This window comes from Mus caroli, chromosome 1 (assembly GCF_900094665.2).
Source record: "Mus caroli chromosome 1, CAROLI_EIJ_v1.1, whole genome shotgun sequence".
Lineage (NCBI taxonomy): Eukaryota > Metazoa > Chordata > Mammalia > Rodentia > Muridae > Mus > Mus caroli.
Window position 1 is genome coordinate 177064438 of NC_034570.1, and position 26925 is coordinate 177091362.

Here is a 26925-nt window from a genome sequence, read left to right on the forward strand (position 1 = left end):
GCTCTGTCACTGTGTTCCTGTTTGCGAGTGCTCATCCCGTGCTCTGTCACTGTGTTCCTGTTTGCGAGTGGTCATCTCGTGCTCTGTCACTGTGTTCCTGTTTGCGAGTGCTCATCCCGTGCTGTGCCTTCATCAACGCTGCAGTCCTTGGCGATGTGCACACTGAACTTGTACTTCTGTAGGCCAATGATTTTCAGCCTGTGGGTGGCAACCCCTTTGGGACATCAAATGACCCTTGTACGGGGTCACACATCAGACGTCCTGCGTGTCAGATGTTTACATTAGGGTTCATAGCAGCTGCAAAATTAAGAAATGGTAATGAAAATTATTTTATGGTTGAGGGGGTCACTACAACATGAGAAACTGTATGAAAGGGTTGTAGTATTAGGACAATTGGAAACGACTGATGTACAGTCTAACACAGAAATGGTTTACCTTCCTTAAAATTGTGAAGGCCAACTTTGGTTGGACTTAGCAAGTGTATTTTACATTTAGTTGCCATTAATGAAGTAGATGAACTTAGCAGGAGAAAGAGCCCATGTTTTAGAAAACTCACAGCGGGATATGATTATGAACTAGGTGATAAATTGTATTTGATTTTGTTTTTCTCTTTTCAAATATTGATAAACTGTTTAGTTCTATTTGGAAGAATTTTGTTTTTTAATTAGCTGCTGAGTTCATTCAGTAGATACACATTTAAATATTTTCTTGTTACACTGATGTTTTTACAAGTATCCAGGACAAAAAATAATATTCCTGAAAAATGGCCTCTGCCTGCCTCGTAGGAGTAGCAGTTGCTGGATATAGAAGCATCAGAAACAATAGTTATTAGTAAAATGGTTCTCTGAGTTAGGGGTACCTGTTTTCTGGGTTCTCTTTCTTCTTACTCCCCTTCCATGATTGGAGCGCCATGGTATAACTTAAAGACTAGCAGATCAGTCTCAGAAGCAGGGGCGGGGAAGAGGTGCTGTCTGTCCACTCTCAGTCCTGGGAAGACAGAAGCAGGACGGTAGGACTAAGGGCAGCTCCTAGGTTCTTTCAGAAAACATTGTTCTTTGGGGAGAAGAAAGGCCTCTTCATGCTGTGTTCTGCTCCTTTCATCCGTCTTCCGAACTGGCATGCGGTTTTTTTAGGAAAATCACTTTTTGGAAATACTGGTAAGGAATTGAAAGATGGCAGTTTATTAATAGTGCCTAAAGAGAACATGAAAGCAAATCGATTTGAAGTTCTACATTTTGAAAACAACTGGCTCATCAAATCTTGGAGCAAATACATTTAATATTGCTCAGCATAACCCAACACTGCCTTCCAGGGTGCTCATTTCCTTGACAAAGTCTATGAATATAGCAGGACTGTTATCCATTACTGAGCTGGTGCTTTACACTTCATCCCCAGGACTGGTTCCTAAGATTTCATTTCTAAGGAGGGCCAAATGAAGAGACTTCATATATGAATAAAGAAAGACAGCTCAAGTGGTATATTCACTGAGTTTACATTAACTCAGATTAAAACTCTGGCAGTTCAGTAAGTCTTGCATTTCTTCATTTCTCCTCTACAAGGGAAGGACTTTTAAAGAAAATAAATATGTTTACAATAAAGTATCTTAGTAGGGTAGTCTAATGATATGACAGTGACCTGCTGGGACGAAGGCGATCCATGAACTGTTGGTGCACGCTCTGTTAGGTTTTCTCTGTCCAGTGCATGCACTTTTGCCTGGAAGATGTAAGTGAAGCAAGAGGATGCTAACTGACTGTATTGTTGCTAACTGACTAGTATTGTTGCTAACTGACTAGTAGTATTGATGCTAACTGACTGTATTGTTGCTAACTGACTAGTATTGATGCTAACTGACTGTATTGTTGGCTCTTCCAGAGGGGTTTTCTTGGAATTGAGTTGTGGAGTAGTCAGAGCAAATTAGGAGTGAAAACGACTGAATCCAGAATTGATTATATTAAATTTTTTTCCCTGTATTTCTGCAGTTTCACCTCTAATTTCACCTCTAATTTTTAGTTAGTTCATACTTGAATGATACCATACAATTCATCTAGTTAAAATATTTTATTTTCTTGAGAGAAACAATAGAAATTGAGATTCTAAGAAAATTTGCTTTCATTCTTGGTCATGTTAAACATTTTGTTAAACCTTACTAATTATTGAAATTCTTTTCCAATAAAAATTAGTCAATGAGAGCTGAAGAGATGCCAAAACAGTTATGAGCTCTGCCAACTCTTCCAGAAGACACAGGTTCAATGCCTAGGAACCCACATGGCAGCTTAGAACCACCTGTAACTCCATTCTCACAGGAATCCCCAACTCCTCCTTCTGGCTTTCTTGCACACTGTATGAAGTACTTAGACATACATGTAGGCAAAACACTAATACATAACATAAAAGTCAATGAGAACGTTTAAAAAATATTTGATGATGTCATGTTTCAGTGGACTAAATGGGTACATTAGCCTACTGTAACATTAAGAACACTGACTAACTCAGGCATGGTAGTGTGTTCCTGTGTGCAAGCTCTCTAGCTGAGGATAGATCTCATGAGGGTCAGGCTTTGGGGGAACCTCACGGAAAACAGATATCAAAACTGCTGCCTTTTCTCATCTGAGGTGGCTTGCCAGACTGCCTTTAAAATAAACTAGGATTTTACTTGGAGACTTATTTATTAATTTCATGTCTTAACATGTAATTTTGAACTATCTGTTCACTCAGTGATAAGACCATTTTTGTCTTCAAAAAGCAGTTATTCCTGAACCAATGATAGAACTTTTTAGAGAAAGGGTCTTAATTTTAATGCATATAAAACCATCTTTAAGTGAATTTTATTTTAAAATGTACTCTTATATTCAGAGATAATAGGCTTTTCAGATTACATTCTTCAGAGAACTAGTTTTAAAGGAAAAGAACATATTATTAGTTGCATTAAGAGAAAATAAATAGTTATTAACACACAGGTAATAGATAAAAGACCTATTTTGCTTATCACACAGTCAGGGTTATAGCTCCCACTGGCTTGTTAGCCACTTTGCATTAGAAGCATAGGTGTTTGGATGGTAAGTCTTGTCTTGTCTTTTCTTTTCTTTTCTTTTCTTTTTTTGGCAGGTTTCTCAGTATAGCCCTGGCTGTATAACTCACTCTGTAGACCAGGCTGGCCTCAAATTCAGAAATCCTCCTGCCTCTGCCTCCCAAGTGCTGGGATTAAAGGTGGGCACCACCACCGCCCGGCTGTTGGGCCTGTCTTAACAGGGTAGTGAAACAAAACTATAAAGCGTGTAGTCTGAAGCCAGGGTTACTTATTGAATCAACCTTTTGAAGGAAGAGAGAAATTCACGATTTCGAGAGTTTGTTTAAAGTACATGTTTGCATCACCTTGTGTCTGAAAACTGTTGTGGATTGCTTTGTTTCTATATTCAGATTGTGAGGCGATGGGTCTGGAGCTGCGTTCATTCCCTGTCTCAGGATTTACTCAGCCAGCCCTGCTGCCCAGCAGCTTGTGTTGATTTAGGCTTTCTAGATCTCTTTCTGCTGAAACAGTTTACCTAGTAGCCTTTGACTTTTATATTGTGCATTAAGCCTGTCTTAAAAGTTAAAGTAGTGAAAGAGAGTTACACAGCGTGGATGGTGGAATTGTGGCAGCTGTTCTGGCTGCCCTTGATAAGCACTGGTGCTCTGGAATCAGTCGCTAGGACTTGAAACCCTGTGTACACTTAGATAGGTCACAGCGACCGCTCTCTTGCCGTTTCTATTTGCTTGTTACCCTAGAGTTGTGTGAGAATGCAGTGAGGTAATATAGTTTACATATTGACAGGTATTAAACACTCAACCTTTAGATGATGTGTGTATGGGTTGGAAATACCAACACATTAAATCACCATGTATGTCCTTAGGTTTTAAATGAAAATAAAAAGTTACAACCTGTCGTAGGGGACTCTCTAAAGCTTAAAAGATGTAGATGGTAGAGATTGTATATAAGTCGAGACTATCTAGACCAAGGCCTACAGAGTGAGTTCCAGGACAGCCAGAGCTATCCAGAGAAACCCTGTCTCGAAAAATCGAAAAGTCGAAAAAAAAAAAAAAACCAAACAAACAAACCCAACAACAACAACAACAAAAACACTGCTTGGATACCACCTGATTTTATTCAAAAATGAAAGAAAACCACCTAACGGAACTCATTTATTTATGACTACTTATAGTGAGAAGTCCACTGATGAGAGACTGTGTGGCCTACACAGCCTGGAATATTTGTAACCTAACCCTCTGCAAAAAAAGTGTGCCTACCCCTCTTATAAACTCTACAGGCTCTATTGGCTTCTAGAAGGCTGTTGGGAATATTTTGGTGCCCTGGGTGCCTGTCAAACTTAATTTGAGATGTGATAAGCCACGGTTTTCCTAAGAAAGGTACCCATGTGAAGCACCTGGACCATTTAAAGATTGTCACACCAACTAATTTAACTCCACTGAGGACTGAATGTGCAGAGAACTACATAAGTTAGTCCAGTTGCTGATGTCGCTGACAAGAAGGCTTATCCACAGGCTGCTTCAGAATGTGTTAGTGATGGCCCTGCAGACCCCTCAGGTTCCGGTTGGAATGGAATAGGGTTTCTACATCGCTTGCTATGATTGTTTAATGGCCTAAAGGTATGCCCGCAGATTGGTAACCTTTTGTATCTGATTTGGAAATACCGCTGTGTGCCTCTGCTATTGTGACAGTGATGAGGTAAAGGGTATGGGAAGTAGATTGTGGGCCTTTTTTAACTTAGTGGAATTAGTGGGTAGGGAAGGGACTGAGAAAATTTTAAGGCAGTTGATTTTAGAGAAGGGGCAGGTGTGGACAGAGGAACAGTGATTTATGCAAAAAAAAAATGTTTTCTATGATTACATAATAATCATGTAAAGATACTGGCATCCTGTGTGTGTATGTGTTTTGGGTGTGTTCACCCATGTTGCATGTGAATGTCAGAGATTGACTTCTAATGGTCTTCCTCAATCATTTCTCTACCTTATTCTTTGAGACAGTCTGTTATTCAACCTAGAGTTCAACCAGTGAGTCCCCAGGATCCGCCTGTCTCTACCCATGTGCTGGGGTGACAGATGTGTACCCCATGCCCAGCTTTTCCATGGGTGCTGGGGATATAAATGTAGATCCTTTATGCTTGTGCATCCAGAACTTAACCTTCTGACCCCACGTCCACCACCAACGGGTGCTGTCTTGAACTGATTCCAATGGTGGGGATTCATCTTTTGAGACAGGATCTGCTTTGCATTCCAGACTGACTTCAAACACAAATATGATCCTTCTGTCTTAGCTTCCTTAGTGCTGGGATCATAGATAGGCATGGACCTTCAGACCTAGCCATTCCTATGGTAAATTTAAAAAAAAAAAATCACAAAAACTTACATGAATCAGATTGAAGTTGTCATCCTTTGAATAGTTCAGTCATATTCCTTTCAGACGTCTTGTGGAGAATGTTAATTATACCCGGATTTCGAGTGAATTGCTTTTGTGGAAAACTAGGTTAACACTGAGTGACTTTATTTTTTGTTCTCTAAAACATATAGGCATTTCAGTCGCACAATGGAAGAGCTTGTTCACGATCTTGTCTCTGCACTGGAAGAGAGCTCTGAGCAAGCCCGAGGTGGATTTGCTGAAACTGGAGAACATTCTCGAAATCTGTCTTGCCCTCTGAAACGCCAGGCCCGGAAAAGGAGAGGGAGGAAGCGGAGATCCTACAACGTTCACCACCCGTGGGAGACAGGCCACTGCTTAAGTGAAGGCTCCGATTCGAGTTTAGAAGAACCAAGTAAGGACTATAGAGAGAAGCACAGCAATAATAAAAAGGACCGCAGTGACTCTGATGACCAGATGTTAGTGGTGAAGCGAAGGCCATCTTCAAACCTAAGCAGCGGCGTTCGAGGTAAGCGGCTCCTGTGGCACGAGTCTGACTTTGCCGTGGACAGCCTTGGGAACAGAACTCTGCGCCGGAGGAGGAAGGTGAAGCGCATGGCCGTGGATCTCCCGCAGGACGTCTCCAGCAAAAGGACAATGACCCAGCTGCCAGAAGGCTGCAGAGATCAGGACATGGACAATGATAGAGCTAGCCAGTATCCAGAGTTTACCCGGAAGAAAGTTAAGAAAAGGAAGTTGAAAGTGATTAGGCCAGGACTGAAAACCCAGGAGGAAGGAGGAGTTTTGGAGAGTGAAGAAAGAAGCCAGCCCAACAAGGACAAGATGGAGTACGAGGAACAGAAAGCCTCGGATGAGCTCAGGAGCGAAAGGTGACGTCTCCTCCTCCTCCTCTCTTCCTCCTCCTCCTCTTCCTCCTCCTCTCTTCCTCCTTCTCCTCTTCCTCCTCCTCCTCCTCCTCCTCCTCTTCCCATGAGAATGGGTGGCTGCAGGCCTGGGCTCAGTGTGTTTCCTATTTGAATTAATTCTGTTTCAGATAATTAGAAGTTGCCACATGATGGTGATCTTACTTTGTAGCTAGGCTCGCATGTCTTTATACTTTGTAGCATTTTCACACAAAGCAGAACCACTCATTTGATTTATGCAGTGTTGACTGTGTTGTAATTGTCTGGATTTCCAGTAAGGAAGTTGCTCTTCTGTGGGAACGGGTTTGCTGTTGAGTAACAGTGCTGTCGGGTAGCTCAGCTCGCTGTGTAGTTAGTAGGGAGCTGTGGCCTTGGGAGCATTTTAGGGTGCAAGTCATGATTCTGTTTCCTGATGTTCAGAGGTCAGACCTTGGGCCGCGTGGGGCTTGGTGTGTTGATCTATAGCTTGCCACGGGATTCCGATCACTTATGAAACGTAAACACCTGATTTATTACGGTATGGAAGCAGCTGATCTTGGCCCTTAGAGAAATGGAATTTGTAGCATTCCTTTCTGTCCATCTCAGGAAGCAGACTGTCTTTTATCTAATTGCCACATGCTCATTGCATGTCAGAGAGTGAGCCTTTGCCGTTTACCCAACTCACTGCCTTTAAGAGCAGCCAGGGTGCACGTGTATCCAGCTCGCGCCCTTACATTGCTTACAGCCAGAGGAAAATGGTGCGGGTGAAAGGGTCTGAGTTTTAATTTTAATTTAATTTAATTAAATTAAAATTGGCCTCATTTTAACCTTGGTAATTGTAGCCTTTGGCTACTTGTGTGTGTTTGTGTGACAGTGGTTATGATGAGAACCCAGGTTGAGTTAATGATAATTTTATTAGACAGTTTACTGTTTACATAGTTTTTCCTCTAAAAGTAAAACTAAGCCGGGAGTGGCGGCGCACGCCTTTAATCCCAGCACTCTCGAGGCAGAGGCAAGCGGATTTCTGAGTTCGAGGCCAGCCTGGTCTACACAGTGAGTTCCAGGACAGCCAGAGCTATTCAGAGAAACCCTGTCTCGAAAAACAAAACAAAACAAAAAACAAACAAAAAGAAAGTAAAACGAAAAGTTTGTTTCTCTTCAGAAAGTTGTTTTTGCACAGGAACAGGGTTGGTTGCATTCTAGTGCTGAGCCCTTGTGTCTGAGGACCTCTCAGCCAAGAGCAGTTAGTGCTGTTGTTCATTGCTGTAGTGTGGCAAACTTACCTGGTTAAGGTGGTGTCGATTCCTACAGGTTTCCATTTTAAGAAGGTTGATATTTTCTTGGATTTGATTTATATTACGAGAACTGTGTGTGTGTGTTTGTGTGCGTGTGTGCATATGTATGCGTATGGCAAACATTTGATTAACTACTACTGCACTGTGCACAGGTGGCTCGAAGACTAATAACAGGCTCTCCAGCATGTTCCTCAGCTGCGGTAGGCATACAAGCTAATACTGAGAATGGCATGGTCTCTATGAGTGATGCCTTCGTATAGGAGCTGTGGTTCAAAGTGAGAGCTAAGACTTGTTCAGACAAGGGAGGACTGGAGAGCCAGCAAGAAAGTGGCATGACTGTCAGAGATCTGTGTAGGATGAAGTGTCTGCAGATCATGCTACAAGGATGTAGAGGATCTGAGGCTACAGCAGCAGTGGTTCTTTAAGGCCTGTGTGCTAGGGTGTTCAGATTTCATCATAAAGGAAATGGGAATTTTTGGCATTGAAGAAGCTTAGCACAACATAGTCTTGACAGGAGTGTTCTCCTGACCTTTGATTAACCTCAGTCCATACAGTGGAGGGTAGAGTCTGAATGTCCTTGCAGACAGTGCTTGCAGGTGTCTAAAGCTGTATTTGGAAGGCTGGTGCTCTCAGATGATGCTGGATTTTATTCATAGGGAAAGGGATTAATATTAATATATATATATATATATATATATATATATATATACACTTCTCATGGAATATATGCTCATCTGAACAGTAGTTATAAAAATCATTTCCAAACAGGAGAAGAGATAACTGTCCTTACAGATGGATTGTCATGTTGTCTAGCTGCTGGAAATGAAAAGTCTTGCTTGTTACGTTTTTCTTGTTTAATGAGTATAGCAACAAGGAAGTATTGTAGCAACTGGCAAGGTATCAGTAACACAATAGAATTATTTTACGTGTCCATTAAAAAGTACCTCAGTAGAGAGCAAGGATCACTAAAGACTGGTCTTTTCGCACGTGGTGAGGTCGTCATGTTGTGGACAGAGTGAGTGTGCTCCTTGGAGTGAGTGCGCTCCTTGGAGGGAGAGCTCAGGCAGTTTGCAGAGTTCCCCTCTCACATTCTCATCCTCTCAGTCTGTTCCCTTTCACTGTTGATATGCATGTTACCACAGTTAAAGAATACAATGTGTTTTATTTAAAATGGCTTTCTTCTGTTTCTGTGTATTGTGCTTAACCTGTAGTCAACCTGTGAAAAGGAGAACTGGTTGTGTGTAGACTAGATTAGAGAACCCAGCAGATGATGACAGCAGAAACAGTGAGTGAACTCACCGTTTGCAAGCTGTAAAATACTTGCTGTCTGTGGTCAGGCTTAACCTGGCTCGTATTTAGTAAGCATTGGTCTAATGGGGAAATAGGACTGCTGTCTCTCATTATGAAATGCGACACTAGACTGCCGGGGCATGGCACAGAGTCTGTCTGCTGTCTGTCTGTCTGTCTGTGGAGAATCTGAGGGGTTTGAGTTGTAAGTACATTTTTCTCTTGGGGGTTTCAGAAGAGGTCCCGTGCCTGAGGTGTGTTAAGGACAGAGTTGAAGGAAAACAGGAAGAGTAGGAATAGCAGTTTGGACCTTGCCTACATGGAGGGAGGGAGGTCAAACTTCTGTGGGCCTCTCCTTGTAGGAGGGAGGTCACACTCATGAGGTGTTCATCATTTTCAAGCAAGGTTGTGTGTGTTGTAAATGGGATGGCGTGCCTTCAGTTCCTTAGGAATATTGTTGTATAGGAAACTTCGAGAGTCAATTAGAAGAAAGTTTAAAAAATGAATCTCTTGACAAATTCTTATACCTTTCATTAGTTTATTTTTGAAAAGTTTATATAAACTGATAGTTTTAATGTGGATTTAAATCTTAGCAGTGACTTTCATCATAAATATAATATTTTAAAACAGGCTAATGTGCCTGGTTTTTAATAAGCTAGGCTACATTGTTTTATGTTTTTTATTTTGGGCTTGAGTGTCAAGGCACTCACCAGGCCTGATGCTCTGTGTTTGGCTTTCAGAACTCGTGGAAAGGGTAAGCTGACTCCCATAAGCTGTCCCCATGGACAGAATCTTCAGACCTTGGTATACGCATGTGTACACACACACAAATATATACTTTAAAAGGTTATTTATTTCTATTTTATATACAGTGGTGTTTGGACTGCATGTATGTCTGTGTGAGAGTGTTGGATCTCTTGGAACAGGAGTTAACAAACAGTTGTGAATTGCTAAGTGGGTGCTGGGAATTGAACCCAGGTCCTCTGGAAGAGCAGCCAGTTTTCTTAATTGCTGAGCCGTCTCACCAATCCCAAATGAATACTTTTTAAAAAGACTATTTTAATTTAAAAGGTCACCAGTGACTATTTCTTGATTAATTAAAATCAAGACTTAAGAGTAAGCAAGCAGGCACATAAGTGCTTTTAGAATAACAGTTTTCTCAGAGGCCAAGCTTTTCAGGATTTGATCTTATTTTCTATATATTTTCACTTAACTGGCCTGCCATATATATATATTGTTTCCATTAGAACCATAGTGATGTTGTGTTCTTTTTGGAGTATATGTTATTTATTTGAATTTCAATATTAAATTTGAACCCCTATCTTGTTCTTTAGTTTATGCAGAAAAACAAGAACCTTTCTTACTATTGGCTTGACTTTGTGCCACGGCACGGCCACTAGCATGGACCTCGTCTCCTTGGGAAGCGATAGGGTTGATGGGAAATTCTCAGAGCAGCTTTTCTAGAGTATTTACAAATGTGGTTAGGGAAGTCATTTCATATTGGCCCAGTGTTTCTGTGCTGAGAGTCTCAGCCTGTGACGGGTGTGATTTTCCCATCTTATTGAGCTGAGGCTTGAGCTGAATCACACAGCACAGTAGAAAGGGAACAGTGAGCCTTTGATGAGAGCAGGCAATAGACTGTGTCCCCAAGTCAGCACTCTGCAGTCACATCCACTTACTGTCTAGGTCTCATTAGACTCCTGGGCTTTTTTTGTGTGCCAAAAATAATGTGTTCTATAGTTAATGGAACTGGGATAGTTGAAGTTTTGATTTGGAAAAAGAAAAAAGAAAAAAAAAGATAAAGAAACATGTTATTTTCTCTCAGATCTTTGTCAGGCTCAGGTCCGTCTCTGAGCTGCTGTGTCTCTTTAAAGCTTGAGACCCGAGGGATCAATGGTTGTTTTGATCTGCTTCATTTGTCTTCTTTTCCTGGTTGTAGTGACTCCAGCAGTCTCAGCAGCACTGATGCAGGCTTGTTCACCAACGATGAGGGAAGACAAGGTACTGAGCCCTGGATCCCCTTTGAAAAAGTCCATTTGAAAGCTGTGCATCTTGCTGGTGGTTGTATAAGCTGCCAACAGTAACCCCTTGGCATTACAAATGCTACCTAGCGACTGCTGTGTAGTATGGTGGCCGGTCCTATACTCCACAGGCGATGGCTTGGCTTCCTGACCCACTTACAAACTGTATTGAAAAGTAGCGCTCGCGACTAAGCTTCGCACACTGCAGTCTTTGTGATTTGTAGCAAGAGTCATCACTGACTCTTATCCTCCTCGTTACTCCAGACGGTCGTGAAACTGTAAGCATTTAAATGGATTTGTAATGCTTTGTCATTTTATTCCATTGTCACACTTACACTGTCCGACTTATATGTAATTAAATGGCTTTTATTAATTCACTATTATACATTATTGAACACTGTTGAACACTGTTTGAGGTCTTCTCTATCCTGCAGAAAGCCAGAGTCTTTTTAGACCTCAGCGTTGTAGTGTTTTGAGTGAGGAACCATGCTTACCTTGCCTGACTTCACTCCTCACACAAGCCGGCTTCTCATTCACTGTGCAGATCCTAGAGTTGCACTAGCCATATGTGTTAGCAATATGTGCACTTGCCACGGAGGTATCATATTTTTAAAAGTGCAATATTAAGTCCAGGAATGGTAGCCTATGCCCTTAATCCTAGCACTTAGAGTCAGAAGCAGGCCGATGATATCTGTGAGTTCTACACCAGTAAGGGCTACTTCGTGAGACCCTGTCTCAAAAACAAACCAATCAAACAAGAAGAAGAAGGCATCTGCAGAAAGTAGGTTCTACAGAAAGGAATAGAATATTTATTGTCTGAATTATAGACTCTTGAGTGATTTTATGGGAAGGGAAAAGCACAGTAATATTGCTCATGTTTTCTCCCAGACCTCCTTGGTGAGGAAAGCAGGTGAGAGGACCACTCTCCTCACTGCTGTGCACACGTCACCAGGAGCATGCCAGTAGAACTACCTTGGTAATAGACTTGAGTTTTGTTAAAGTACAGATCTTACCCAGCTTATAGATGTTGATATGATCAAATAAAATGATAAACTTTAATAAAAAGAAACTTCTTGGCAAGCCTGGTACTCTTTAGAAGGCCCTGGCTTAGGAAGAAATAGCAACAGTTATTGTGAGTTTATTGTATCTTGTGTTGCTGGGGGATTTTCTGTTATTTAATTTACTTTCTTCTCACTTCATTTCATTTTTTAAGAACTGTATGAGTTCCCGATTTTTATTTATTTTAAATGAGGGAACTAATAGAGCAGAAGTGACTTTCTCCATGTCATAGGACAATGGATTTTTAATTCACCTATCACCATCCCTTGCCCAAGCTTTTAATGACTATTTAATTTACTTTTCAACAGTACAGTGGTGTATCATATAAAACTGAAGTCAAATAACTTCATAGTTTTAGCGTAGTTTTCTTGTTTCTTTTTGAGACAGGTTCTACGTTAATATAACAACACAAGCTGGCCTAAACAGTCTTCAACTGTGCCACCAGTAAAGCGTAGGATTAGGCTTGTGTCAATACCTGGCATAGTGCTGTGCTAATGGCAATGCAGATATAAGGAGGTCGGTCTCTAGTGAGTCCCTGCTTGCATTTAATAGACTTGCTTTGTGGCATTTTAATTTACCTTGCCTATGAAATACTGATACTTGTTTTGCAAATTGTAATTTTTAACAAAATATTTTTATTAGTTCACTAAGTTAAACAGTCTTGTGATACTCATTTCACAGCTGCTTTTAACTTGGTTCATTTGAACTAAATCTGTTTCTCGTATATCATCCTCAGCTAAGGTTTCGACAGTTTTGCATATATTTTGCTTCATGGTTGCAGTTTCCATTTTAATATTAAGAGATTTCAAAATCAGAAGTCCCTTAAAAGGGAAAGTGATTGTTTACGTATGAAAACTCTCTTCCAAACAAACTGTCAGCTCTGGGGGCTCCTTGGGATCCTAGGCACAGTTAGTGCACACTTTCAAATCTTCCTTGTTTCTTATTTTTGTAATCTATCTACATTCAATACTGTAATCATTTTTATATGTTTGTCTCTTTATAGCTCTTAATAATCCCTTAAGAGAAAGATAAAAATGTTGCCAGTCCCTGATCTTAAGTGGATTTAATGGTCATTTTAAATGACCTGCTAGGTTCCCCTTAGAACAGCAGTGAATACTTGTTGCTCCTGAAGTGTCTATTGCCATGAAGAACTGACTCTGTGGACTCTGACTCTCTGGTGGATTTCTGTCTTCTCCCAGGTGACGATGAGCAGAGTGACTGGTTCTATGAGAAGGAGTCAGGCGGAGCATGCGGGATTGCTGGAGTCGTGCCCTGGTGGGAAAAGGACGAGCCAGCAGAGCTGGACACCAACCTGCCCGACCCTGTGTTTGAGAGTATCTTAAGTGGCTCCTTCCCTCTCATGTCCCATTCTGGCAGAGGAGGTCAGTAGTTGTCCCTGAGTGCTTCTCCTGTTAGCTTGTGGCTCCTCCTGGCTAGACTGACTGGGAGGACAGACCAATATGGAGGCAGGAGAAACACAGGTGCTGGAGAGAAGCTTGCTGGGCCCTAGCCCTCTCCTGCTGTGACAGCATTGAAAGTGCTGGCCCTCTTCCTGTACTCACTCATCAGGGCAGGGAGGAGGGTCACCAGGTCACCAGGTCACCAGGCTGTGGATGGAGGGAGAGTTCTTAGCTTTGTAATGTGAGCTAGTAAGTCAGAGCCTTCGAGCCTGCTAGGAATTTGCTCAGCTCTTCTAAGTATGAATTTCACGTTTCCTCCAGTAATTTTCGTGAGTTCACAACTATCAGCAGGTTAGTTTTCCTTCTGTGTTGACGGATCTTCTGTGCCCAGCGATCGATCACGTATCTTCTCAATTGACTGTTTGATTTCCCAGGTTTCCAAGCTAGACTCAGTCGCCTTCATGGAACGCCTTCAAAGAATATTAAAAAATCTTCAGGGGCTCCACCTTCAATGGTAGGCATGCTTTTTTATTGAATTGTCATGTTTGGAAATGTTTCCATTTCTCTGGAATAAAAAGGCACATCCTTATTCTTCATTTATATTCTAATGTTATACTTAAAAATAATCCATTTTTTTGTAGGCTACAAACTGGACCAGTGAGATTCCCCTATAAGCCAAATCTTCTAATGCTAATCAATTAGTTACATTTTGAACACCTGGGGAATGGCATTCAAAGGAACCTGGCTCCTGTCCTCTTCCCGGGAGGGACACACTGAAGTGTGAGCCTCTTTGATGCAGGCCTGGGGCTGTTTGTGCTGCAGGATTGGTGTTCTTTCTTTTAGCCTCAAGTGAATCTGACTGGGAGGATTCCCTGGGATGTAGATTGACCCTGGGGAGATAAAAACTACAAACTACTGTATATTTTTATATATTTTTCTTTTATGGTTTTTAACATTGGATCTATTTATGAATTGCTTGCTTTGCCAAATGCTAACTAAAGATAGAAAATTAAACTATATTTAACTCAAGTATTCCTTAATATTTCTACGATTGGTTGAGATTCAGTTTTAATATCTTACTGTTTGTAAATAAGAAATGATGCATTGCCATTTATGGTTCATTTTAACAGGAGTCTCCTCTAGCAGTGAGATTTAAAACAGTTGTGTTTTACTCAGGGTTCTTGAATAAGGTGATGTAAGTAATAGGTGAGGTTGATAATCTTTATGTTTTATTAACTTCATACTTGGACAATTGTTCTGTATTAATCCTGTTATAGTTTTCACTGGACTGTAACAGTCCTCCTACCTCTCACACAGCACAGCGTGGACAAGCTGGTCAGCATCGGGGAGTCATCTGCTCTTACGTTTTCAGTGCTGTGTATTTGAGCCATGAACGCGTCTCAGCTGCCTCACTGGCTTGGTGCTCTATGAGATGACTGCCCGTGTGTTTTACCAGTGCTGCACACTGCGTCTCACCATCATGTCTGACGGGAGATGCTACTGCATCCTTAGGATGGCCGCCCATGGGTGCCATTGAGTTTTAGAAATACTCGCATAAGCTCATTTTCACCAATCAGGAGGGAAATCAACATTTTCATTGGTGTATAATTCTTACAGTTTACTAGTTTGAGCCATGTGAGTTTTTTAAAATGATTACTATTTTTGTAAAAGTCCTGTAATTGATAGTCTTTATGGTTTAATGTTTTCATACTGTATGGTTTGATTGTCAGCTCAGCATTTAATGGCTAAATTAAATATCATTGGAAAGGAAACTTAAAGTTGACATTGCTTTTACCTCAGATTTTATGTTCTGAAAGATGTAAAATTAAGTAGGAATGTATGACAATGTCTCTGGAGATACTAACGGTGACTTGGTGCAAGTTGAGCCCCTGACTCTTCCATTTAAAGGTGCAGACATGTTCTTAGTAGGGATTTCAATACTGTGTCTCAGAGCAGAAATTTGTGGTTTTTACTGAATTACAGAAATGCGTTTGTTTTGTATGGTCACTATCCTTTAGATCTGAATAAGTCACTGTAACATCCCAGCCTATGCACTTTGCCTCACCAATCATGAATCTAGATGAGGGCTATCTAATTCTTGGCTTAGTTTTACCTATTTTTATTTTTGGTCCATTGCTTGCTTGAGCATAGCTGGGATTTGTAGCCCATTTTCTAGGCTTATTGCAGCCTCCCTGTCGTATTTTATAGAAGCTATTACACTGATAGGCTAGCTTCATGGTGTTGATGATACATGGCTTCACCATACCGCAAGCTGCCTTTCCTGGCTAAATTGTAAAGAGGTGATTAGGCTTCACTTCATGGAGATATTCTGTGTGTGTATTTTACATGGAATGAGTGTGTTAGGCCAGACTTTTACTGCAAACAGAGGTATCCTAAAGGCTTTCTTTCTCACAACCCTGAATTGTCCTTGGTTAGAGTTTTACATACTGTAATTTTTCTTTCCCAATAAAATCTCTGACTTGAGTAATAAAGGTAAGATTTTCAGTTTTTGCAGATATTTTTCAATTCTCTTATGTTTTTACTAATTTTATACATAGTTTACTACCTTAAAAACTTTAACCTGCTAAGGCAGTCATCATTAAGGGGCATCTGTTATTTCTTATAATAAATTAAATTCATTTAGTGTAGATTCACACTGGGAAAGCCAAAGTATATTTGAGAGATTCATTTCATGGGCAGATTTCAACATGTCTAGCTCCAGCCCTTTAGTGAGGACGGTGACAGAGGCTCCTGAGTGGGAAGCGATGTTGGGGGGATCTGTGAAGGAAATGACAGAGGAACCTAACGGAGATAGGACTGTCCAGTATAACACTGAAGGCTTTGTAGGTTTAGGTTCCTGAGGGTCTGGGGTTCCCATCTTCTCATTAGCTGCTGCTGCATAACGGTGTGTGTGTACTTATGTTTAAAGGTATTTACTGTGTATTGCTGACTCATGATGTGAAACTTATGGATTAATTAGCACCAAAAAGGCCGAACAAAGATTCTCTAACAAGTATTTTGTCCACAAGGCTCACTGACCTTCTCATGCTTAGTCACAATGGCAGACTCCTTTCAACCTGAATTTTGGGGCCCGGATTTGAAAGCAGTAAGTTCACTAGATAAAGCACGAGAATGCCAGTGACTCAGTACTCAGTAGGTCATACAAAAGACACGTGTTACTGGGTCAGCGCTGCAGTAAGAGGACAGTCTGTGTTCTCAGCTGGGAGTCTTCACTTGGTGAGGCAGCTCAGAGTTTCCACTGTTGTACACATAGCCAAGAAGATCTGCACAAGTTCTTAGTATTGCCTTTCAGGTTGCAAATACATGTTAGCTGGTAGAATTTTTCAGATTCAGAATCTGCAAGGAAGAACAAAAATTGAGTATAGTTTTTGTAGAAAACAGAGTGGAATCGTAGAACAGTGGTTCTTAGCCTGTAGACCGTGACCTCCACAGGGGTTGGGTATCGGATACTCTGCATATCAGTTATTTGCATTATGATTCAGAATGCTATGAAGGAGCAACACAATAATTTTAGGGCTGCAGTCGGTCACCACAACATGAGGAATGTGTTGCAGTACTAGGAGCCTGAGAACTGCGGGTGCAGAGTGTTACAGCTGGGCAACTCATGTACTTAGGAATCCACTCCGGCTCTTAGTATGACTTGAATGCACACGGTAAACCTCACTTTCCTGTTCTGTTAAACACAGACTACTTACTTGATAGAAGTCTTGTCCGGCTTTAATGAGGCTCAGGCCCATCTTTGACCCATAGTATATAATAATAAGTGATAATTGCTGTTGTTTTTGCAGATAATAAACATAGCTGGTAGTGCAACTTACATTTTTATCATGAATCCAAGTGTAGAATTTAACCTTCAACTTTTCAATTCATATTTCATATATAATTTGACATTACCTTAATATAGTACATTATTTTATAGACCTTTAGGTTCCTTTTGTATCTTATTTATGTTTAATCTGACTTCTGTCTATGGTATAGTCTGAAGAATTGTTCTGAATGAATTTTTGGTTAACAAGTAAGTACTTAAGTCTCAAAATTGAACTGGTAAGCTCTAAGGCCTGTCTCTCCATGCCTCCTCCATCTCAGATCAATCATTAAGCTATTCTTTTACACTGTTTACGAGGTTTGAATCCAGTTTTAATCCTTAGATAATTATGCCCATGTATATGTGAGATTCTATGTCTTGAGAAGTTCCTGTTGGAAGAACTACTTGACTGGTCATGGTGGTTTATACTAGTTCCACCACTTGAGAGGCAGAGACCAGAGACTCAGGAGTTAAAGATCATCCTTGATAAAATAACAAATTCTAGGTTAGCCTGTACTATATGAAACCCTGTCTCAAAAATCACAAATAGAAGTACTGCTGTTGTCTGGTTAGAAACTCCAGTTTATTGGTGCTCTGCTAGCCAGCCTTTTACTATGTAATTTTAGGAGAATTGTTATTTATATGGAATGTGCTAGGGTATTATCTTGCTTAGGGTTTTACTCCTGGGAACAGACACTATGGCCAAGGCAACTCTTACAAGGGACAGCATTTAACTGGGACTGGGTTACAGGTTGAGAGGTTCAGTCCGTTATCACCAAGGTGATAGGAGCTGAAAATTCTACATCTTCATTTGAAGACAAACAGGAGAAGACCAGCTTCTAGGCAGCTAGGACAAGGGTCTTAAAGCCCATGGCCACATTGGCATGCTTCCTGCAACAAGGCCATACCTCCCAATAGTGCCACCCCCTGGAGCAAGCATAGTCCAACTATCGTAGGCAGTCACCCAGAAGATACAGCCTGCACTCTTGACATGGCTAGACTTTATTCATTAAGTGCTGTTTGCAGCCATAACAGCAATGATGCTGGAATCTAGCTTGAGGAGACTATCCTTGCAGCATGGTTCAGTAACCTTACTAGAGGGTAGCTGTCCATTTGGCCAGAATGCCCTACTCTTCGGTTTTTTGTTTGATTTTTGTTTGATTTGTAACAGAGTCTCACTGTAGCCCTGGCTGCATGGGACTCACTATGTAGTCCTGAACCTTTGAACCTGCCACTTCTCAGTGCTGGGATTAAAGGTGTTCACCACATACCTGGCTCAGAATACTCTACTCCTAAGTATTCCAATTATGTTTTCCAATTTGGGTTTTCTGAGGGTGAAATCTTTTTAAATTCTCTTTTTATTTTGTTTTAAATTAATGAATCATCAGCAGGTCTAATATTCACTGAATCTATTCAAATTGTAATGATTGCAGAACAATTGGGAGGGAAAGACTCATCTCAAAGCACAGTGTTTGAAAATCAGTCTTATGTAAGACATTGTGGTAAAGTAGAGGGCTTTGTGTACCGTGCTTACAGTTGCTTGAAGACCAGTTTTGTGCGATTATAAGACCATGTAAAATGTTTTGCAAAAAGAAAGAAAGAAAGAAAGAAAGAAAGAAAGAAAGAAAGAAAGAAAGAAAGAAAGAAAGAAAGTGGTGGAGTTGATTTCTTATGTCTGTTTTAAGTCTAAGTCTATGATCAAAGCCTGCATGTTAACCCTTTCTACAGAGTGTCCTATTACTGTTCATACATAACTTGTGTCTCTCGGCAGAGAGAGGAGCCCTTAAGGTGGTTCATGCTGTGACTGACCATGAACAACTGTTGTCCGTACTTCCTTTCTGAAGTTGTGTTGACAGTTACCGTGTTACTATAGTGAACTCTTCATATGTCCTCTCAGTGTTTGTGGTGCAGTTTCTCAAGATTCTAAAGGAGGAATATTTAGGCTCTGCTATAGCCTTTTACTGAGAAGGATCATTTAAAATGGAATTTGTTTAGAAAAGGGGTTTAAATAACTATTTTTTAAGACTAGTCAAAGAGAAAAGAGTTTATGACAAAATCTAAAGTGATATAAAATAACACACAGCCTGTGTCTGCAACTATATTTTGATTATAAAGTGAGTATTATTCAAGCCTTTTTAGTGGAAATTTTAGCAGCGGAATCCTTTATGATCATCTTCTTGCCTGGAAATCTGTATTCCTAGAGCATTTTTTGGAGACTTTGGAGAATGTATGTTTAGAAAGTTATATTCTAATTATGCTAATTATATATTAATTTCATGTTCTTTTCAGTATCAGCTTGAAACCTAGATTTCAAGCTATTTTAATCTTAGAATTTTTGGAGATAAAATTGGTTCTGTATTATAGAAAAACACAAATTTATAAAATTAATATTTCTCATACAAAATCTAGTATTGTCTGTTTGCTTTAAATTTTTTACTTCATGTTACTTTATATATTATAGTGAAATTTTAATGAAAATGTAAATCTCATATCATCTCATAAGGATCAATATTAGTACAGATATTCTTGGATTATATTTTCAGTGTGGATATACATACTTACTTAATGGTGCATTGTAGTATACCCATTTATTCACTTATTTGCATTTGAGTGCTGTATTCTCCATTTGCTTAAGAACTCCTTAGGAAGCAGCAGATGCAGACAATCCATCATATATCTTAATGGGACAAGGTGGGACCACATGTATTTTTCTGTAGATTAAGTACTTGTGCTTGCCTCTCTCCTGACGCAGTGTTGATGTGGCTCCATTGTTTGAATTTGGGTTTGCGGTTTCAGTATGGTGTGCCATGTGAGACACATAACAGTGCTCAGTGTGTGCTGGATCCTTTCTGTGTACTGTTGATATATTTAAGTCAGTACTATTAACATTCCTATAAAGTAGGTTTGTGTTTACACTTTAAACTGGAAATTAATTTGATTTGGATGTTTCTACATTTTGCTGTCATGTTGCTAATAAATATAAATTCTTTTCCTAAAGTAGTCTTTATTTCTGTTTAACATATTAAAGTGTGAGTTATGTTCAGATATCCTTATCAGTTTTCACTGTGTTGAATGGCACCCACAATCAAGAAGTGCTGAAATGATCATAAAGTATTTATGGCTTGGAGTGGGTTAATAATTATCTCCTGATACTTTCTTACCGATCTTTAATGTCACCCAATCTAGAGCCTTCTGGTCAGTTTTTCTACTCTCTGTGTTCTCCTTCCCTCCAAGGAAGCCCGTCTTCTCTCTTAGCGTGTTCCTATATTCATTCAACTATGATGAAATCTATATGCCTTATGTTTCCTCTCTTATTTTGGAGTAACTTGGTAAGATTCTGGGACAGTCTAGGATGTTTTGGTTGATACCTGAAGGATGAGTTAGAACTCACTAAACTCATGGAGGACAGGAAGTGGCAGGCATGAGGTATCTGAAGGATGAGTTAGAGCTCACTAACTCATGGAGGGTAGGAAGTGGGAGGCATGAAGGCATAGCAAGTGCTTGAGTTGACATGTCATTTCGAGGGGTTTGAGATAAGCATGCCAAGAATTGATTGATTGGATAGACTGATTAGATAAATGTGGAGGGGGTTTATAAAGCATGCAGTTGAGATAAACATAGCAAGAATTGGATCATAGTCCATTGTAATCTTGTGAAGCTGTGTCATCCCTGGTCATCCTGATAGTTGTATAGAACGTGCATTAGGTAAGTATAAGCTAAGATTATACCCGAGCTAAGATTTCTATCCTAGTCCTTCCTCCATTTGATATGAACCAGAGAATGGACTGAATCTTGATTTCCCGTGTGAATCTTCTATCTTAGTATGTGAATGGTGTCCACTTACTCAAGCAGGATTGGTCAGTACTGCCTCCACTAGAGAAAACAATGTTACGACTATGTCTGTAACATTGTAACCAGCGAATTTTTTACATCTGGCTGCTGTCACTGAGTATCGTGGTCACCTATAGCTTTTAGTTTAATGAGTAAAAGGAATCTTGGAGGGGGAAAAGTAAGCAGACAAAAGTAGCTGGGGTGATGGGGTGGGGTTGTGGGGACAAAGAAGACACACAATTAGAAAGGCAGCAGGACAGTTGCAAGACACGAAGATTATTGCATAACATTGTAGGCTACAATGACTTCCTGGCCTTAACCCACCTAGTGCCTGCTGTTTCTCAGGTTGCTCTTCCACTGGCCACTCATCTGGGGAAAGCAGCATGTACGGCCTCACGCCTGTGCATTCAGAAGATGGGTTAGGGTCAAGGAACTTTGTAAGTGGTAGCTGTTTAGACGGGACTTAGACTGTCCTGTTGAATGTGTAATCACAGCGATTATACCAAAAGGTAATGTGTAAGTGCTTGTATTCTCTTCTGCCCTGTGACTTCTCAGATGCCACACCTTCTGAATTTCAAAAACAAATTGTATAACAGTAATATGAGTTCTTCTGTCACTTAGAGAAATGCCTTCAGATTAATATTTATTAGATATCTATAGAGTTGTTTTTAAAGCATAGTCTCATGTAGTCTAAGCTGGCTTTGAACTTGCTATGGAACCGAGGATGGTGTCCACCTTTTAAGTGTTACATCACAAGCACACATCTATCTCCTTACCCTCCTACCTTTGGGCTGGGCTCCCTGATGGATCATTAAAACATGAGTTTTAAAAAAGGGAGGTGGCCTATGTTTCTGTGACTACGGATTCTTTGTGTATCTAAGGCTGGCCTCAGCTCTCCATGTAGCACTAGGCTGTGGCCTCCTCTTGACCTTTTATCCTCAGAGTTCAGAGTGCTCTGATTATGGACATAATCTACCATGTCTGACCTTGTTTAGGACTTAAAATACATTTTAGATTCTAGCTACGTAAGTGCTGTATTTCTATGTTGTGTCCTAAGAAACCTTTGAAATATATTCTAAATGCTCCTTTTTGTTTTCAAGAAATTAAGCCTGGGCATGGTAGTACATCTGTAATCCTAGTATTCTAGAAGCAGAAGCAGGTGAATTGTGGAAAGTTCCAGGCCAGCCAGTCTTGTCAACAACATAGTGAGTGCTGGCCAGCTAGGGCTGTGTAGCAAGGCCCTGTCTCAAACCTACCCTCTTTCTCCCTGTAAAGAGATTCATTGCTGCTAACTGGTGACCACATGATCCCACTCCACAAATGGCTGTTCCCATTCATACCATTTCCTGGCTGCTCTGTACAGTGGCTGTGACATTGCCAGAGTCCCTACTACTTTCTGTCCCTTTAAACCAAAGTCAGGGAGATAGAAATGCTACGTACATTTTACTTTTTCCAAGGCTTGTTCATCTCTGGCTTTCTGCTTTTTATGTTGCTGATAAAATTATTCTGATGGTCTATAAAACTCAGTTTTCTAATTTGCCTTTCGATATGTCAGAAACCTAGTATCAGAAAAGTTCAAAACTCAGTGATGGGTAGAGCACTTCCAAATAATATTTAGTAAGCTTTTTTATATGAAATCACCAGTACATCCTCCAACTGAAGGTCAATTTGCAAAACCGAGATTCGTGAAGAAATTATTTAGACGGAAAGTTTCCCTTGTATTATTGAGTTAATATATGGCAATCGGATACTTGCTGCCTGCTGTTTAAGAAATGGGGTTCTGATAACTGAGATAGATTCAAACAGTATACCTCAGTTTTAAGCCAACAAAATTTATAATTTTCTATTTTTCAATGTTTGATAATTGTCATTGCTTATGGAAAAAACTGAAAGTTGAATTTTTGTTGTTGTTGTTTGGTTAATGCATAGCCTCTTTCTCCTAGAGTTTCATGTATGGATCAGGAAATTGAGGGAGATGGTTTACTATGAAAGTGTTTTAGAAAATCAATAAATATAACTCTGAACCTGTAGGGAGTGTTCATCTGTCTGTTGTAATGTATGATGGTAACATTTAAAATACCGCCTAGTCTTTTAAGGACTTCATATTAGCTTGGATTTCTAACATTTCAGATAACTAGTCTTTACATTCAAAGATTAATAGCTTATTTAGCTTCATTTCCTAGTATCTTTGATAGGCTAATTCTTTTCTGTTTTTAGTACTGGGGATTGAACCCAGCTCTCCTACAAGTCACACCAACACTGTACCAGTGAGCTACATTCCTAGCTCTATTTGATTTTTTTTATTTATTTAGTTTTTGAGCCAGGATCTCAGTCAGCTGCCTAACTGAGCCTCTGTATTCCAAGAACATCCTCCTGCCTCAGCTTCCTGAGCAAATCTGAGGACAGCCCTGCAACGTTTTTTATTTTTGATTCACAGAAACATTTTCACACCACTTGTTACATTAATCAGTATATGTTACAACTGACTGGGAAACATTGTATCTGCCTATAACCGTAGCAATGCTTTCCTTGATTCAGTTGTGTGAGCGATAGATGGAAGCTTTGGATGTTTTTGATTTGCACTAGTTTAGGTTAGGTATAGTCATTTATTTAGACTTGTATCTTAGTCTTCTGGTGCCTAAGTTTGATTAGCATAAATCAATTTGGAAAGGGAGGAAGAGGAAGAAACAATTATTTAGGGAAGTGGTGACATTGTGGGTTAGTGTTGAGCTTGACCTTGGCTTTGCACTTGACCTTCAGCTTCCTGACTGCACTGCTGTCTTCTCCTGTCCACCCTGCAGAGCTGTCCCTCCTCTGCAGTCCTGTCTCTTACCACCCAGGCTGTGCTCTTGTTCTCTCTTACTTGGTAGGACATTACTTTCCCTGGTCTCTTAGTTTTCCTGGCTTCTAATCCTTATCACCTATAACTCCAAGTGAATATTTGTAAACATTTGTGACTTCCCAGTTTTAGAAAACACAGCTTTCGTTGCCTTTGTAATAAAACCCAGCGGTTTTTCTTTCTGCATTTACTGCCACCATGATCCCTGACAGTTATGTCCCTTCCACATGGTCATAATGGCTTCTGAGACCTTGCCCCTGGCCTGGCCTGGCCTTTCAGTATTCAACCCTAGCATCTGTCGTTCACACTGTTAGAGTCACACACTCTTCATTCCTCCTTCACCTCTCATGTGGAATGGCAGCATCTTGGCTTTTTATCTCTCTGTCTGTCTCTGCCCACCCATTCATCCACCTATGGGTACCCAATGGCTTTATACTCTTTTATCATCTGCTTGTTGTGGTATTATATGTGTGTTTGCTGACTGTCACCATGATAGTCCAGCTCTCAGTACAGAGTTTAAGCTTAACTTTTTCTTTTATTATTCAGTATTGATAGTGACTGTGTTTGTCTCATTTTTAAGGATATTTTTTACAATTATCTATTAAGGATGCCAGTGTGATTGTAACATCATTTCCAACCAATATTGGTGTCTTAAGGTCTTCAATATTTACAGTCTAGCTGAGAATGTATGTATTTCATAACAAATAGAATAGCAGATTCTATTTGAATCTGTGCTAACAAGTTAATTGAATGCCTTGTGACAGATACAGAACTTGTTGACTTTGTGACTAGGAAATCCTTGGCTCATTTGCCTGTAGGGGTTCCCCATAGGCCAGGAAGGGAAAGAATGACAGAGGTCACTAGCTGCAGGGAGCATTCAGTGCACAGACTTCCACTGAATCTCCATGACTGTACTAATAACTTCCTGGGAAGTCAGTAGAGACAGCTCCTTTCGAATTTGGATCTTCACATGATCAACCTTGAACTTGTATTGAAATCTAGGCTAACAGTGCTGATGTGAGTGTCTGGGCTAAGGAGTAGGATCTAGGATCAGTGTTTTTAAAGTCATGTACAGCGCTGGAGGGATGGCTCAATGATTAAGACCACTGGCTCCTCTCCTAGTGTGCTCAGCGTTGGGTCCCAGCTCCCACACAGTGGATCACAGCCTTTCACAACTCCTGTTTGAGGGGATCTGATGCCCCCCGTGGGCACCAGGCACCTACATAGGGCACAGACATACATGTAGGCAGAAACACCCATACATGGGGACATCAGACATCACATAGGTACCTGTTTTAGTCATGCTTCACCTCCAGCTCCCAGCCCTTTTTGGGGGTCGGATGCTTCCCTCAGCTTTTGCACATGAAGCTGAGCAGCAGCCTCACAGCCTCACAGCTTTTGGTTTTCCATCTTTGATGCTGTTTTCTTCTCTGTTCTCTTTGACCTTATGGCCTTTTGTCAGCCTCTCAGTCAGGCTTTGGGAGAAAACCACACTAATACTAATTGCATGACTGGGCTTGTATGTACTGTGAAGTTACCCGCAATGTCTTTTTCACTTTGATTATCTAAAAAAGTAACAGATCCGTAGGGTTTGAGAGTCTAGCGGACAAGTGTGCTGTACGACACCTTTCCCTGTGCCATCCTTTCCACGCTAGTCCTGCCAGAACAATGCCTGCCACTGTGCATTTTGGAATGTCTGAGAGATCACAAGCTACACTTAGTTCTTCATTGGTATAGCAGCATATTTCAAATTATTCAGTAATTTGCTTTTTATATTAGCTTTTTAATATAAATACTCCAATAAAAATCCTTTATTGGTATAATAGTATCTCACAGTATTTAGTGTTATTATCTTATTGCCAAATAGTGCTTTAATGTCTTTGTTAACGTCCTTCATATAATACGAACAGTCTGAGGTAGGTATTATTGTGCTTTCCATGTTACAAATGCTTTACCAAGGGCCCAGGGCCCTGGCTCGATGAATAAGACTTGCCATGGTGCTATGCAGGCATGAGGAGTCCAGCATCCACAGAAAAGCTAAGTGTGACTAAGCTCTCCTGCGGTAGGTGGAGGAAGGACCACTCTGGCTTGCTAGCCAGCCTGAGCAGCGTGAGTGGCACACAGGAAGGGATTCACCGACTGTCAGTTCACTGAGAGACCGTCTCATGAGAACAGGGCCGAGACCTCCTCATGCTTGCACATGGGTGCACACATGGGCACACATGTTCATGCACTCTAGGTACCCAGACTTGTTCAGGATTATGGCAAATAGTTGGAAGCATCAGGACTTAATTTCTGTCCTGTGGGCCCCTCCTCAAGGGTGTAACAGTCGGGCTCCTTAGGCTTCTCTGCAAAAGCAAAATGCTTATATCTCCAGTTGATTTTATAAATCTTGGATGGGCATATTGGATCTCAAAAACAATGTATTTTAGCTATTACATTAGTTATAATACATTGGTGTTTGGTTGGTGAGGCTTCATCTTATTTTTGAAGGTGCAGTATTTTCATCATATAAAGACACACCCCTCCCTTTTCCTCAGCTTTCCCTCCTGTACTCAGGGATCTCTTGCTTTAACCTGTTGGGTCATAATTTGCATTTTAATTCTTTTAAAATTTAGAAAGGAAGTTGTGGATACTATGTATTTTTCTGTTCTAAGAGGCTGGTGAAATGGCCATGTGCCTTGGAGTAGCTAGACTCATATTCATAGCAGCATAGCCTCCCTTTACAGATAGATGCACAGGTAAGAGATTTCACAGATACTGAGAGAGGGACACAGGACCTGGGTCGGGCTGCCGGGTTCCACCGTTTAACAGACTCAGCTTGCTGGGAACTGCCATGGGCTCCCTGCTTCGGTTATAGTGCTCTTGCTTGGAGGGTCACTTTTGAAACACCACAAGAATGAAGTTAAATTTATTGTTCACTTGTACAGGTTGATTAAAATCTAACTGGGTTTTCACTCTGAAGATGGATGCAGGAAATTTTATTGTTGAATGTTTAATTTATCTTTTGAAATTGTTTGAAATTTTATAGAAATCATTTGTCTTTAGCCAAAAGCTTGGCATTACTCCTGTT

At 40.5% G+C, this 26925-nt stretch overlaps 1 protein-coding gene across 4 annotated transcripts in view; it reads left to right on the forward strand.

Moving 5' to 3' along the window:
• Gpatch2 (G-patch domain containing 2) overlaps positions 1-26925 on the forward strand; it is a 138125-nt gene that overhangs the window by 6695 nt on the left and 104505 nt on the right. For all 4 annotated transcript variants that reach the window (XM_021158335.2, XM_029478561.1, XM_021158322.2 and 1 more), the window contains exons 2-5: positions 5566-6282; positions 10816-10877; positions 13156-13338; positions 13791-13870. In XM_021158335.2, coding sequence (XP_021013994.2) covers positions 5566-6282; positions 10816-10877; positions 13156-13338; positions 13791-13870 — 1042 coding nt within the window. The remainder of the gene's footprint in view (positions 1-5565; positions 6283-10815; positions 10878-13155; positions 13339-13790; positions 13871-26925) is intronic.